Raw genomic sequence first — 15009 nt, forward strand, 5'->3', positions numbered from 1 at the left:
GAAGTCTAAGAAATAGACATTTATCACACCGAATTATCTAATAACAAGTCATATGGTTAAAAAAGAACCAGTTAAATATGACTATTGTATACATAATTGCAAATGTCATTGAATCGCGTCACTGAATATAGAAACAATTTACACTGATTTAGCGTGTGTAAATGTAAGATTAGAACACCAGGAGGAACATGTGTTTTATAATCATACATGATAATAGTATAGCAGATAACATTAAAATAGGCACTTAAAAAGTAATTGATAAAAGATATATAGCTTTATAGACATATAATATATAAAATATATTGTATAACGAATCAAAAAATAAACTTAAAGGGAGGCAACTTTTACAATTAATAATTATACATATCATATATACAAAATGGTTGCTATAAAAAGAAATTATAATGATAAAACTTCCATTCTATTTTGTCATGACAAGTGATACTCGAAATGTTTCCTTTTGTTGAGGGTAAAGTGTTTTGTTTGTTCGTAGATATAATAAGATCTTCTATAACACTAAGTAACAAGTATATCGCCTTAACTAAGCCTCTGATCCGGGTCTTCCACAATACTATGAGACATATTATCTAACCCAAAATCACATTGAGAAAGAAATAAATGCAACCAAATATGTTTAAGAGAAAATGTCTACACGTAAAACAGTAACTGTAAACCCGATTGTTTTGTGTAATAGAAAATGAGTGTCCCAAATGTTAAATGGTTGTAATTGTTTCTGTAAATAACATAACATTTACAATAGTAAAAAAATACTGTGCATGTAATAGAATCCTGAGCAGTAGAGTATTTTTTATTGTATTTTACAACCGCGCAGACGGCTTAAAATTGTATAAAAGATATTGTTATGCTTGACTGCTTTTCCTTTATATTAGTATTCACATATGTGTGCCCTGGATTTAAACTGGTCCCATAGTTGGCATAGACATGTTGATTATATCAAGTCTCCATTTGTTGTTCTGTCAACAGGGAAGTATTCATATATAAGTTTAAATGAACGGTGTAATGAAAATATATAAAAACAGATCAGAGGATAACTGGTCAGTATTTGTGATAAGTCTATGACGTATATAGTGGTCAATGGGGGTCATTGTTTAGACATTGAATTACAAAAGCATAAAAAAATAACTATAAATCTAAACAACACAATATCCTAGCAAAATATGTGTATGTACACACATAGGAAGAACACTAGGACATATTTATCATGTGATCTCGATATCACTCATATTTATGTCCGTAAGTGCGAAACATCTCCTGGTGTAAATTTCATATGCCCATCGTTTTAAAACAATCCTTTAAAAGAACGCCAGAACGTTTTCTTTTTAGGTTTTTGCTGCGGTTCGGGAACATTTATTGGTTGCTGTAGTTCAGTTACAGAAAGATGCTTTGATTCCGTGCGAGTTCCCGTCGGTTGTAGAAGTTCAGTTACAGAAAGATGCTTTGATTCCGTGCGAGTTCCCGTCGGTTGTAGAAGTTCAGTTACAGAAAGATGCTTTGATTCCGTGCGAGTTCCCGTCGGTTGTGGGAGTTCAGTTACAGAAAGATGCTTTGATTCCGTGCGAGTTCCCGTCAGTTGTAGGAGATTCACTGGCGCCTGTATCAACAGACATAGAAACATTGACAACATAAGTATAACCTCAAACTGTAATTGTTGTTTAATTTCTTTCGAATTGATACCGAGAAGATGGAATTGGAAAAAGAACCGGACTATAACGACCGTCAAATAAATACTGGGCCACAACGTCCTTCATATATAAATTAGGTCTGCAATGTCCGTTACGTTTAAAATGCAGGGCTACAGCTTTCACAATATATACACAGCGCATCACAAATCCTGTCATGTAACAACGTCCGTCATGATAGTGCAGGTTTACAATGTCCTTGATATAAGTACTGGGCTACACTATCTGTTATATCAACATACATGGCTGTAGAGCTGTCACATCACTTCTTATGGTGATAACGTTGTTGTACCTTTTCATCTACAATTGAATCCCATGAGGATGAGCATCCTGTGGAATGTCCTTCTGAGATAGAAAGGTCCTCTGTAAAATCCGTGTCAGTCGAGGACCATTGTCGAGGAGCACGTGATGTGTCTTTACCACCAGAGAACATCTCATAGAAGGGCCTCGCCTTTCATTGGAAAAAAGATAACGACAACTTTAGATATCAAGAACGACCCTGTAAATCGGTAATAATAGACTTTGTAATATAAGAGCTTCATAGGTTTATGTGTATCATTGAGGTAAGCATCAAATGATAATATATAGTTTTTACAGATCATTGTGGTCTATGTTTTGTCAATGTCAATATTGAAGCTCTGCGCTGCCCATTATGCCCATAGCATACGACTTACAAGTACTAAAATGCTACGTGATAAAATAGATTCATTGTTTGACTATATCTTACTTCATTCTGTTATTGAATTGAAAAGTGTTCAATTGTGGATCTTGTATAAAACCAAGTTCAATCAAAACATGTTTACAGATATGTAACATCCTATCCGATCAACAAAAATACCTTTTCTTTTGACTGAAGTGCTCCTGGTTCAAGACAAGGTGTACTTTTACTAGCTCGAATAGTATTTTCTTCATCCAACTCTTCTGTCCATTTCAAGCATCCGGTACTTTTCCTTCTCGACACTGTTTCCACCATTGATTCCGAAGAGTCACTATCCGTCTCATCAAGGGAGATAACTTTGACAGATATCCCTTTCTTCTTTAGAACTTTTAACGCTCCTGGTAATTCATTACTGTCATTCAATTTCAAGGCTATCCCTAGAATGATATAATACTACAATCGGAAGAATTAGGATAAATATAAACTTAGATGTCATTGATTATTGAGTGTCCTTTCAATTTCATGAACAAATTACTACATTGCCAAATTATTGATTCTTCATCCTGCTCATGTAAAAGTAGACTGTAAGAAGTATCTGTTAATAAAGTATATACTAACAGACGTCCATCTCTAACAAAGTATAAACCAACAGACGTCCATCTGTATATACCAACAGATGTCCATCTGTAACAAAGTATATACCAACAGATGTCCATCTGTAACAATGTATATACCAACAGATGTCCATCTGTAACAAAGTATATACCAACAGACGTCCATCTGTAACAAAGTATATACCAACAGATGTCCATCTGTAACAATGTATATACCAACAGACGTCCATCTGTAACAATGTATATACCAACAGACGTCCATCTGTAACAAATATATACCAACAGACGTCCATCTGTAACAAAGTATATACCAACAGACGTCCATCTGAATATACCAACAGACGTCCATCTGTAACAAAGTATATACCAACAGACGTCCATCTGTAACAAAGTATATACCAACAGACGTCCATCTGTAACACTGTATATACCAACAGATGTCCATCTGTAACATTGTATATACCAACAGACGTCCGTCTGTAACAAATATATACCAACAGACGTCCATCTGTAACAAAGTATATACCAACAGACGTCCATCTGTAACAAATATATACCAACAGATGTCCATCTGAATATACCAACAGAAGTCCATCTGTAACAAAGTATATACCAACAGATGTGTAACAAAGTCAGATGTCCATCCGAATATCTGTAACAAAGTATATACCAACAGATGTCTCTCTGTAACAGATATAAACCAACAGACGTCCATCTGTATATACCAACAGACGTCCATCTGTAACAAAGTATATACCAACAGATGTCTCTCTGTAACAGATATAAACCAACAGACGTCCATCTGTAACAAAGTATATACCAACAGACGTCTATCTGTAACACTGTATATACCAACAGATGTCCATCCGTAACAAAGTAAATACCAACAGATGTCCATCTGTAACACTGTATATACTAACAGACGTCCATCTGTAACACTGTATATACCAACAGACGTCCATCTGTAACAATGTATATACCAACAGACGTCCATCTGTAACAATGTATATACCAACAGACGTCCATCTGTAACACTGTATATACCAACAGATGTCCATCTGTAACAATGTATATACTAACAGACGTCCCTCTGTAACACTGTATATACCAACAGATGTCCATCTGTAACACTGTATATACCTGTAACAGTATATATGTCCATCTGTAACAATGTATATAACACTGTATATACCAACAGACGTCCATCTGTAACAATGTATATACTAACAGACGTCCCTCTGTAACACTGTATATACCAACAGATGTCCATCTGTAACAATGTATATACCAACAGATGTCCATCTGTAACACTGTATATACCAACAGATGTCCATCTGTAACAAAGTATATACCAACAGATGTCCATCTGTAACAATGTATATACCAACAGGCGTCCATCTGTAACACTGTATATACTAACAGACGTCCATCTGTTACAAAGTATATACTTACAGGCGTCCATCTGTAACACTGTATATACCAACAGACGTCCATCTGTAACACTGTATATACCAACAGACGACCATCTGTAACACTGTATATACCAACAGACGTCCATCTGTAACAAAGTATATATCAACAGATGTCCATCTGTAACACTGTATATACCAACAGACGTCCATCTGTATATACCAACAGACCTCCATCTGTAACACTGTATATACCAACAGATGTCCATCTGTAACACTGTATATACCAAAAGACGTCCATCTGTAACAAATATATACCAACAGACGTCCATCTGTAACAAAGTATATACCAACAGACGTCCATCTGTATATACCAACAGACCTCCATCTGTAACAAATATATTGTAACACTGTATATATACGTAACAACAGACAGATGTCCATCTGTAACACTGTATATACTGTATATACCAACAGATGTCCATCCGAATATACCAACAGAAGTCCATCTGTAACACTGTATATACCAACAAATGTCCATCTGTATATACCAACAGACGTCCATCTGTAACACTGTATATACCAACAGACGTCCATCTGTAACACTGTATATACCAACAGACGTCCATCTGTAACACTGTATATACCAACAGATGTCCATCTGTAACACTGTATATACTAACAGACGTCCATCTGTAACAATGTATATACCAACGGACGTCCATCTGTAACACTGTATATACCAACAGACGTCCATCTGTATATACCAACAGACCTCCATCTGTAACACTGTATATACCAACAGATGTCCATCTGTAACATTGTATATACCAACAGACGACCATCTGTAACACTGTATATACCAACAGACGTCCATATGTAACAAAGTATATACCAACAGACGTCCATCTGTATATACCAACAGACGTCCATCTGTTACAATGTATATACCAAAAGACGTCCATCTGTAACAAAGTATATACCAACAGACGTCTGTATATACCTCTCTGTCCATCTGTAACACTGTATATACCAACAGACGTCCATCTGTTACAATGTATATACCAAAAGACGTCCATCTGTAACAAAGTATATACCAACAGACGTCTCTCTGTATATACCAACAGACGTCCATCTGTATATACCAACAGACGTCCATCTGTTACAAAGTATATACTAACAGACGTCCATCTGTATATACCAACAGACGTCCATCTGTAACAAAGTATATACCAACAGACGTCCATCTGTATATACCAACAGACGTCCATCTGTAACAAAGTATATACCAACAGACGTCCATCTGTATATACCAACAGACGTCCATCTGTAACAAAGTATATACCAACAGACGTCCATCTGTAACAAATTATATACCAATAGACGTCCACTTGTAAATGAATACTGCGTATGGAAGGATGCTTAGAACGAGCCATAATAACACATCAATGAACACCAGAACTGCGAATAAATTGCATTTTACCACCCTTGAAGGGGAGAAAGGATGTTCGAGGCGAAGTAGTCTTGTCTATATGAAGATTCGGAGTACTTGCCAACTAATTTCCCTGAAACATCTTACCTTCAAGGTGGTGAATTATTATTTTCTCTTCTCTTTTGGATTTTTATTCATGTACTGTTTAGATTGTTGATTTGACGTCATTTATTTGTTGCTGTAACCTAATGACATTTTCTTGATAGGGAAATTACTACCTCTTCACCTAAATATGACAAGGAAATGTAATCGGAGCAAAAACATGAATACGTATATATATGGTAAGAGAAAAGAGACGAATAATACATAGGGAACACACATTATCTGTTACCTTTCCGATGTCTTGATTTTTTCTTTATTGATCTGATTTCGTCTTGAATGTCACTGAGTGATTGATAGATATCAGTGACGGTTTCAGACCATTCCTGTCGAAGTTCTTTATACCGAATGACGGTAGCTTCGTCAAAAGTCATATCTTTAAGACGATCGACATCGTTTTGGTATGTAGATCCTAGTAAACGTACTATGGCACAGCTAATATTTCTCCACATGTCGTTAAAATCAGCAGCCGTCATTACCAAAGACGTTAGATGTGCTAACTTGTTTCTGTACATCCGTATACGCAATACATCGTCTCCTTCTGTGATGTCATCATTCTGTGGTAATGTTTTCAGATTAAAAGTTGGTTTACAATTCATCGTATTAAACAATAATATGCTGAGAAGAGAGATATCTAAATCATGGATGTTTACTGTGTTGTTTGAAAACAAAGTTTCCCACTGTGTCGGATTGATTACCTTTTTATTTCTTAAGTGCACTAGTGTTGGCGTGTATCGGTCCACTATCTCGGTAAGAAAGGATTCTTCAATAAATTCTCGTAGAGATTCACCGTCTTTTGAATTCCTAAAACATTTACCAATATCTGGTAGGGGATTTGGTACACGAAACCTTGTCGAATATCTGTTTTCTTTTCTAGAATTACGTTCTTTGACAACTATATCTTTATCAGCGAAATATGTGAACGTTGCTTGGCGTGACTGAATGTACTTCACAAAGAGCAATTTCACAAGAAGTGTTCGTAAGGCAAGTGTTCCAAACTGATGGATTAAGTGCATCAGACGGCACAGAAGCACGATCTCATCCCCGTACTGGAACATCTTCATGCTGTAAACAGAGAAATGTAACAAACAAATTTAAGATATAAAACATCACTTATTGTGGAAAAATAAAAGTGACAAGAAAACCAACAAAATGGTTATGTTGTAAATATGTATGTCAACATGTTGATTTCTAAGCATAAATGATTAATACTTTAGTTAAAAGTCGATTTCATTCATTTCACAGCTGTTATCATAAAATGTAAATATAGTTATTTATTGCCTGTGTCAATTATATAGCGAATGTACCATTCAGTGCTTAAAACAAATATTACCTGGATTTGAGAAGAATAGCCTTTTTCCTTTCTGAACCAAATAAAACACAAATAGCAAAATAGACGTACCTGATATGTAAATGATTAGATATGATTATGGAGGCCAAAGCGCGCCTTGCTTTTTAAAATATAGTTTCGTATCTAGTGATTTCGAGTCTAATGCCGCCGAAAGAAACAAGATCAGCATAAGGATATTCTCTCAAAGGTATTTTACTGCTCTACAAGTCATCACGAGAATGGTTTAATTTCAAAACTTGAAGCTTATCACCATACCAGATTCATGAATATGTAAACCCCGTTTGGGCTTCCGTATGGTTATAAAACTAGGGCGACAGATGGAGTGTTACCTATGCTTTATAAATAGACTATTGTGAAGTCTATTTAAAGTAACTGAAATAGTTTCATATGCAGCCACTTTTATCTTGATTAACACACGCATACAAGTTGAATTACTCATATATGGGACAATATCAGGCGAAGTTTGATAGCGAAGTTATTTTGTATGGGTGTGTTCTCAGACGAATATAACAATGTAAGAAAACACACCTTTTTATATGAGAGCAAATTTTTAAAGAAAATGTCTCTTTGTCGACAGTGTCAAGTACAAGAATGAACACGTATAGGAATGTGCTAAAGAATTACATTATATCACACAAAAAATACTTGTTTACATGGTTTACACAATCTTCCCTTTAATACTTGCCGAGATCATATTACTAATGGGATTCCATGCGTAGACTTTATACACCACCTGCAAAACAACATTTTAAAAATAAGTTACCCATTACAAAACATTTCTTGGTGAAGTGTAATCACCTGACATATTATATATGTAAAAGCTCTGCATTAGGCTATAGGATTTAATGCGTATGTACATGTATTAAATAACTCATGTAAGAGCGATGTCTCGTGCTAACCGTGGCTTTAAAACGACGCTTATTTATTATGAACTTTACATTATATGGCCATATCAAAGACTTCCATTTTGAGCTGAAAGTTCCAGTAACATTCTACACGTCCAACCTTATGAATTATGTGTAAAACAAAACTATGGTTGATAAATTGATTTTAAAGAAGACATTCATATGTTTTGATATATTATCATTATATAGCCATATCAAGGACATGCATGTCTAATCAAAATATACTGCAACACGTGACATGCACACAAAATATCTATTTATTGGCAGGACACGTGTAAAACAGTTATAATGTCATGCGTTTCCAATATTCAATTATTTATATTACTGCAGAAATAATAGAAAGGCAACATCGAAAACAATGCTGAATGAATTATTAACGATACCAAACATGCAGAAGTATTGAAGAATAAGATAACCGAATGGGTTAGGCTATATGTTTGTAAACATTTCTATTGATGACTTCAAATTTTTTACTTTGTTTTCTTTGAAGGATTGTATAAAGCATGATAGTAGATAGTGCATATCAGTAAAAAAATCATGATCAGGGAAAGAATAAAGAAAAAATGAAGTAAACTCCTCCATACACCTGTTTCGTCCTTCAAGAATATGTCAATGAAAGTAACCAGCCAAGTGAAATAAAATAGGCCGAAATGGATGTCAATATAGGACCAACTCTTCATTTACCCTTTAGTATAGGAAGGTGTACCAGCTCTTCATTTACCCTTAAGTATAGGAAGGTGTATCAGTTTTAAATTTACCATTTAGTATAGGAAGGTGTAGCAGTTCTATATTTACCATTTAGTATAGGAAGGTGTACCAGCTCTTCATTTACCCTTAAGTATTGGAAGGTGTATCAGTTCTATATTTACCATTAAGTATAGGAAGGTGTAGCAGTTCTATATTTACCATTTAGTATAGGAAGGTGTAGCAGCTCTTCATTTACCCTTAAGTATTGGAAGGTGTATCAGTTCTATATTTACCATTAAGTATAGGAAGGTGTAGCAGTTCTATATTTACCATTTAGTATAGGAAGGTGTATCAGTTCTATATTTACCATGTAGTATAGGAAGGTGTAGCAGTTCTATATTTACCATTAAGTATAGGAAGGTGTAGCAGTTCTATATTTACCATTTAGTATAGGAAGGTGTACCAGCTCTTCATTTACCCTTAAGTATTGGAAGGTGTATCAGTTCTATATTTACCATTAAGTATAGGAAGGTGTATCAGTTCTATATTTACCATGTAGTATAGGAAGGTGTAGCAGTTCTATATTTACCATTTAGTATAGGAAGGTGTAGCAGTTCTATATTTACCATTAAGTATAGGAAGGTGTAGCAGTTCTATATTTACCATGTAGTATAGGAAGGTGTAGCAGTTCTATATTTACCATTAAGTATAGGAAGGTGTAGCAGTTCTATATTTACCATTAAGTATAGGAAGGTGTAGCAGTTCTATATTTACCATGTAGTATAGGAAGGTGTAGCAGTTCTATATTTACCATTAAGTATAGGAAGGTGTAGCAGATCTATATTTACCATTAAGTATAGGAAGGTGTAGCAGTTCTATATTTACCATGTAGTATAGGAAGGTGTAGCAGTTCTATATTTACCATTAAGTATAGGAAGGTGTAGCAGTTCTATATTTACCATTAAGTATAGGAAGGTGTAGCAGTTCTATATTTACCATTTAGTATAGGAAGGTGTAGCAGTTCTATATTTACCATTAAGTATAGGAAGGTGTAGCAGTTCTATATTTACCATTTAGTATAGGAAGGTGTAGCAGTTCTATATTTACCATTAAGTATAGGAAGGTGTAGCAGTTCTATATTTACCATTAAGTATAGGAAGGTGTAGCAGTTCTATATTTACCATTTAGTATAGGGAGGTGTAACAGTTCTATATTTACCATTAAGTATAGGAAGGTGTATCACTTCTATATTTACCATTAAGTATAGGAAGGTGTAGCAGTTCTATATTTACCATGTAGTATAGGAAGGTGTAGCAGTTCTATATTTACCATTTAGTATAGGGAGGTGTAACAGTTCTATATTTACCATTAAGTATAGGAAGGTGTATCAGTTCTATATTTACCATTAAGTATAGGAAGGTGTAGCAGTTCTATATTTACCATTAAGTATAGGAAGGTGTACCAATTATATATTTATCCATTTAGTATAGGAAGGTGTAGCAGTTATATATTCATCCATTAAGTATAGGAAGGTGTACAGTCTTCTATATTTACCTCTTGGTATAGGAAGGTGTACCAGTTATTTATTCATCCTTAAGTATAGGAAGGTGTAGCAGTTCTATATTTACCATTAAGTATAGGAAGGTGTATACCAGTTATTTATTCATCCTTCGGTATAGGAAGGTAAACCAGTTATTTATTCATCCTTCGGCATAGGAAGGTGTACCAGTTATTTATGCATCCTTCGGTATAGGAAAGTGTACCAGTTATTTATTCATCCTTCGGTATAGGAAGGTGTACCAGTTATTTATTCATCCTTCGTTATAGGAAGGTGTACCAGTTATTTATTCATCCTTCGGTATAGGAAGGTGTACCAGTTCTATATTCATCCTTCGGTATAGGAAGGTGTACCAGTTATTTATTCATCCTTCGTTATAGGAAGGTGTACCAGTTATTTATTCATCCTTCGGTATAGAAAAGTGTACCAGTTATTTATTCATCCTTCGGTATAAGAAGGTGTACATGGTCTTTATTTACCTCTTGGTATGGGTAGGTGTACCAGTTATTTATTCATCCTTCGGTATAGGAAGGTGTACCAGTTATTTATTCATCCTTCGGTATAAGAAGGTGTACATGCTCTTTATTTACCTCTTGGTATGGGTAGGTGTACCAATGCTATATTTCCCCTTTGATACAGGAACGTGTGCCATCTCTATAATTATCGTGTGGTATAGAATTATGTACCAGAACTTTTTGATCCTTTGATATAGGAAGATGTACCCTATATATGTGTATATATATATAGATACTGTGATAATAAGAGGGTGTATTCACCAGTTCTATATTAACCTTTTGGTATTGGAAGGTGTACCAGTCTATATAGTTCTATATTTACCCTTTAGTATAGGACAGTTTACCAGGTCTATATTTACCCTTTTGGTATAGGACAGTTTACCAGGTCTATATTTACCCATTGGTATAGGACAGTTTACCAGGTCTATATTTACCTTTTGGTATAGGACAGTTTACCAGGTCTATATTTACCCATTGGTATAGGACAGTTTACCAGGTCTATATTTACCTTTTGGTATAGGACAGTTTACCAGGTCTATATTTACCTTTTGGTATAGGACAGTTTACCAGGTCTATATTTACCCATTGGTATAGGACAGTTTACCAGGTCTATATTTACCCATTGGTATAGGACAGTTTACCAGGTCTATATTTACCTTTTGGTATAGGACAGTTTACCAGGTCTATATTTACCCATTGGTATAGGACAGTTTACCAGGTCTATATTTACCCATTGGTATAGGACAGTTTACCAGGTCTATATTTACCCATTGGTATAGGACAGTTTACCAGGTCTATATTTACCTTTTGGTATAGGACAGTTTACCAGGTCTATATTTACCTTTTGGTATAGGACAGTTTACCAGGTCTATATTTACCCATTGGTATAGGACAGTTTACCAGGTCTATATTTACCTTTTGGTATAGGACAGTTTACCAGGTCTATATTTACCCATTGGTATAGGACAGTTTACCAGGTCTATATTTACCTTTTGGTATAGGACAGTTTACCAGGTCTATATTTACCCATTGGTATAGGACAGTTTACCAGGTCTATATTTACCCATTGGTATAGGACAGTTTACCAGGTCTATATTTACCCATTGGTATAGGACAGTTTACCAGGTCTATATTTACCTTTTGGTATAGGACAGTTTACCAGGTCTATATTTACCTTTTGGTATAGGACAGTTTACCAGGTCTATATTTACCCTTTGGTATAGGACAGTTTACCAGGTCTATATTTACCTTTTGGTATAGGACAGTTTACCAGGTCTATATTTACCCATTGGTATAGGACAGTTTACCAGGTCTATATTTACCCATTGGTATAGGACAGTTTACCAGGTCTATATTTACCTTTTGGTATAGGAAAGCGTACCGGCTCTGTAAAGAAAGTTTTGTTTCAACGTTTATCATTTCCACGTGAGATTTCACGCTGTTGTCAGTTCTTGTTGATGATGATGATGATGATTACATGATACCTATTCACATTATTTTTCTTTCTTTGTCTAGGTTGGCTTTGTTTGTAAATTTTGTTTTAACTGGGATTTTGTGCTATCACGATCAATGCATATAAACAAGAAATGCAACACTTATGTAGCGGTTTAATTTGCGTTTATTGATTTATTTATTAATCATGCACGAATAAAATAACTGTACAAATCGGATATATCTGCTGTCAAATTTAGATGAAGATCTTTGCGTTCAATAATGACAAAAAAGTGATTTCGATGGCCAATAATTCTGCTGCGGGAAAGTTTTGCATACATGATTGTTCTACGCACGCTATGGCTAAGAATGGAGAGGGCATTAGTCTTAAAATTTCGTACCGAAATTGAATACCACTTAAATTGCGATTTACCTGAAACAAGTCTAATTCATCCCTCCTACTCCCTAAAAACCCAATATATTTACGAACGTGGCCCCGTTCTATGACGCAGCATTTCGCATCCACATCTTCCGTTACGGCGTTGCAGACAAAATCAAAATTACAAATCGTACACGGCGTTTCTACACATGATTAGGTTAAGTTGTGTACATGTTGTTTGTTTACTACTGATCAAGAAATATATACAATGGTCGACGGAACATAACCTCAGACGTTGTAAAGATTACTTTGACAGTCCGTGCTTTATCTATTCGAAATCAAATTATCTTTTTTTTTTTTCTAACTGATGACGACAGAACTTTTTAGAGGCATCGAAGAGAACGTGTGATAGAAACATGTACCATTTTCGTATTATTATCGAGCAATAAATGATGGTTTGGACAAAAATATGTTATAATGGGTTACTTATAAAGCTCCTGTTTCAGGAAATACATGATGCATAATGTAACAATATACATAATTACAAATAAAGCAGTTAGGTGTCGTGTTATCAAACGTATCTAAAAATTCAAACAACATATAGGATGGTCTTTACACTCATAAGAATATGTTACAACGTATATAAGCCATGCATAAGACATTTTCTGGCCACTGGAGACTCTTTAACAACGTTTAAAGTGAATAAAGATCATTACTTATACTCAAGGGTGACAAAATTTGTAATACCTTACGAGCACGTATTTAAAAAAACGATAGTCCTGCATCGAATGTTGCATTATTGTATTGGTGACTTTGTCTCTCGGAAGAAGCACAAAACGGGAAAACCTCGTGCACAGCAGTGTTGTGACACTGAGTTACACTGCTCGCCATACCATTAGGTAGTCTTCATAGATCGCAAATCATGCCAAAAAATAAATCAAAGTACTGAAAGTACCGAGAGGCTAAACGTATTGAAAAATGTTCACAAATAACCGCTAAGATATATTACTTTCCCCATACTCCTACACTTTGGAATGCAAACATTACTTAAATAAGAGAACCAGAGGCTATTTTTCTTAATTTTAAGCGATTTTATATCTTCTTTAATTCTTATTTCAAATTTGACGACAATAATGTGAATAAATAAAAATAGGTAAAAAAAAATAACAAAATACATACAAACCATATATCTATCGCTAACAAGCCAAATGACAAATAGCTCTATGATGAAGTTGACTAATGATGTTGCAATTACTATCCTATCAATATGAGGATTTAAACAAATCGAAAGGACTTTATAACTACTTCTTTATTTTGAATGTATTGCAAAGTTTACTTATTATAATCATATTTGTAGTTGAGGAAAGTAGATAAGGTATACACAGCATTTCAGGTAGATAAAAGTGTAAGTAATAACATAAAATGTATTTACATGCCAATCTTCCTTGAAGTATCATGGTTAAACTTTTCTTCCAGTAATTACGTCTATAAAGGCATAGTTTTATGAGATTAAACCAGACTTCAATATATATACAAAATTTACAATATTTTCACTATAGCTACTATTATTTCTGATCTCCAATGCATTAGGTAATGTCACCATGACACGCTAAATGAATAAATATGTTATGGAAATATTTTGTTTTAGTTAATTGATAATTATAAACATGAATATTTTGGGGTTTTTTTATACGCGCTTTGTTTAAAGGAATATTTTCATTTCAAGGAACTTTGATACACATTAACAAACATTGAGAAATCAGCACAATCAACCTTCATCAAATAAAACTAAAAGACAAAAATATAGGTTATAACAAAGTCAACATCATGATCAGTACAGTATTAAAAATATATCATTCATAAATCATGAGCACCAAATGTACCTTGCCTACGAAGCGCAAACTTTTTATCTTCAAAAACTTGAAAAAGTGTCATGGCGGTGGATGTGAAAATCCTAATAAAAGTGTCATATCGGCAAGTGTGCGCGTAGGACGAACAGTCCAATTTTGTGAAGTCTATTGAGGTAAAGCGATGTTATATATTAAGACGATCTTGCCACAACGACAAGGATTAAAGCAAAATTGATGTTCTGTTTGTAAGTTTTGTTTGTTTATGAGTGCTGTTAGTTGATAATTCAAACCAAGCCCCCAGACTAGCTTCTTATCATAGCGCCAACTCGCACGTACAGTGTTCTGTACGCTTACGTCATGT

At 34.6% G+C, this 15009-nt stretch overlaps 1 protein-coding gene across 1 annotated transcript; it reads right to left on the reverse strand.

Annotated features, from left to right (window-relative positions):
* Positions 1–247: 247 nt before the first annotated feature.
* Positions 248–7036, reverse strand: LOC132548658 (uncharacterized). Its single transcript, XM_060212536.1, has 4 exons — positions 6205–7036; positions 2539–2795; positions 1993–2151; positions 248–1612 (listed from the first exon to the last, which is right to left on the reverse strand). Exons 1-4 carry the CDS (start codon positions 7034–7036, stop codon positions 1301–1303), a joined length of 1560 nt encoding a protein of 519 aa, XP_060068519.1. The 3' UTR covers positions 248–1300.
* Positions 7037–15009: the final 7973 nt, after the last annotated feature.

The sequence above is a fragment of the Ylistrum balloti genome, unplaced genomic scaffold, assembly GCF_031769215.1.
Source record: "Ylistrum balloti isolate Yb309-2 unplaced genomic scaffold, AGI_CSIRO_Ybal_v1 Utg370022, whole genome shotgun sequence".
In the NCBI taxonomy this organism is placed as follows: Eukaryota; Metazoa; Mollusca; class Bivalvia; order Pectinida; family Pectinidae; genus Ylistrum; species Ylistrum balloti.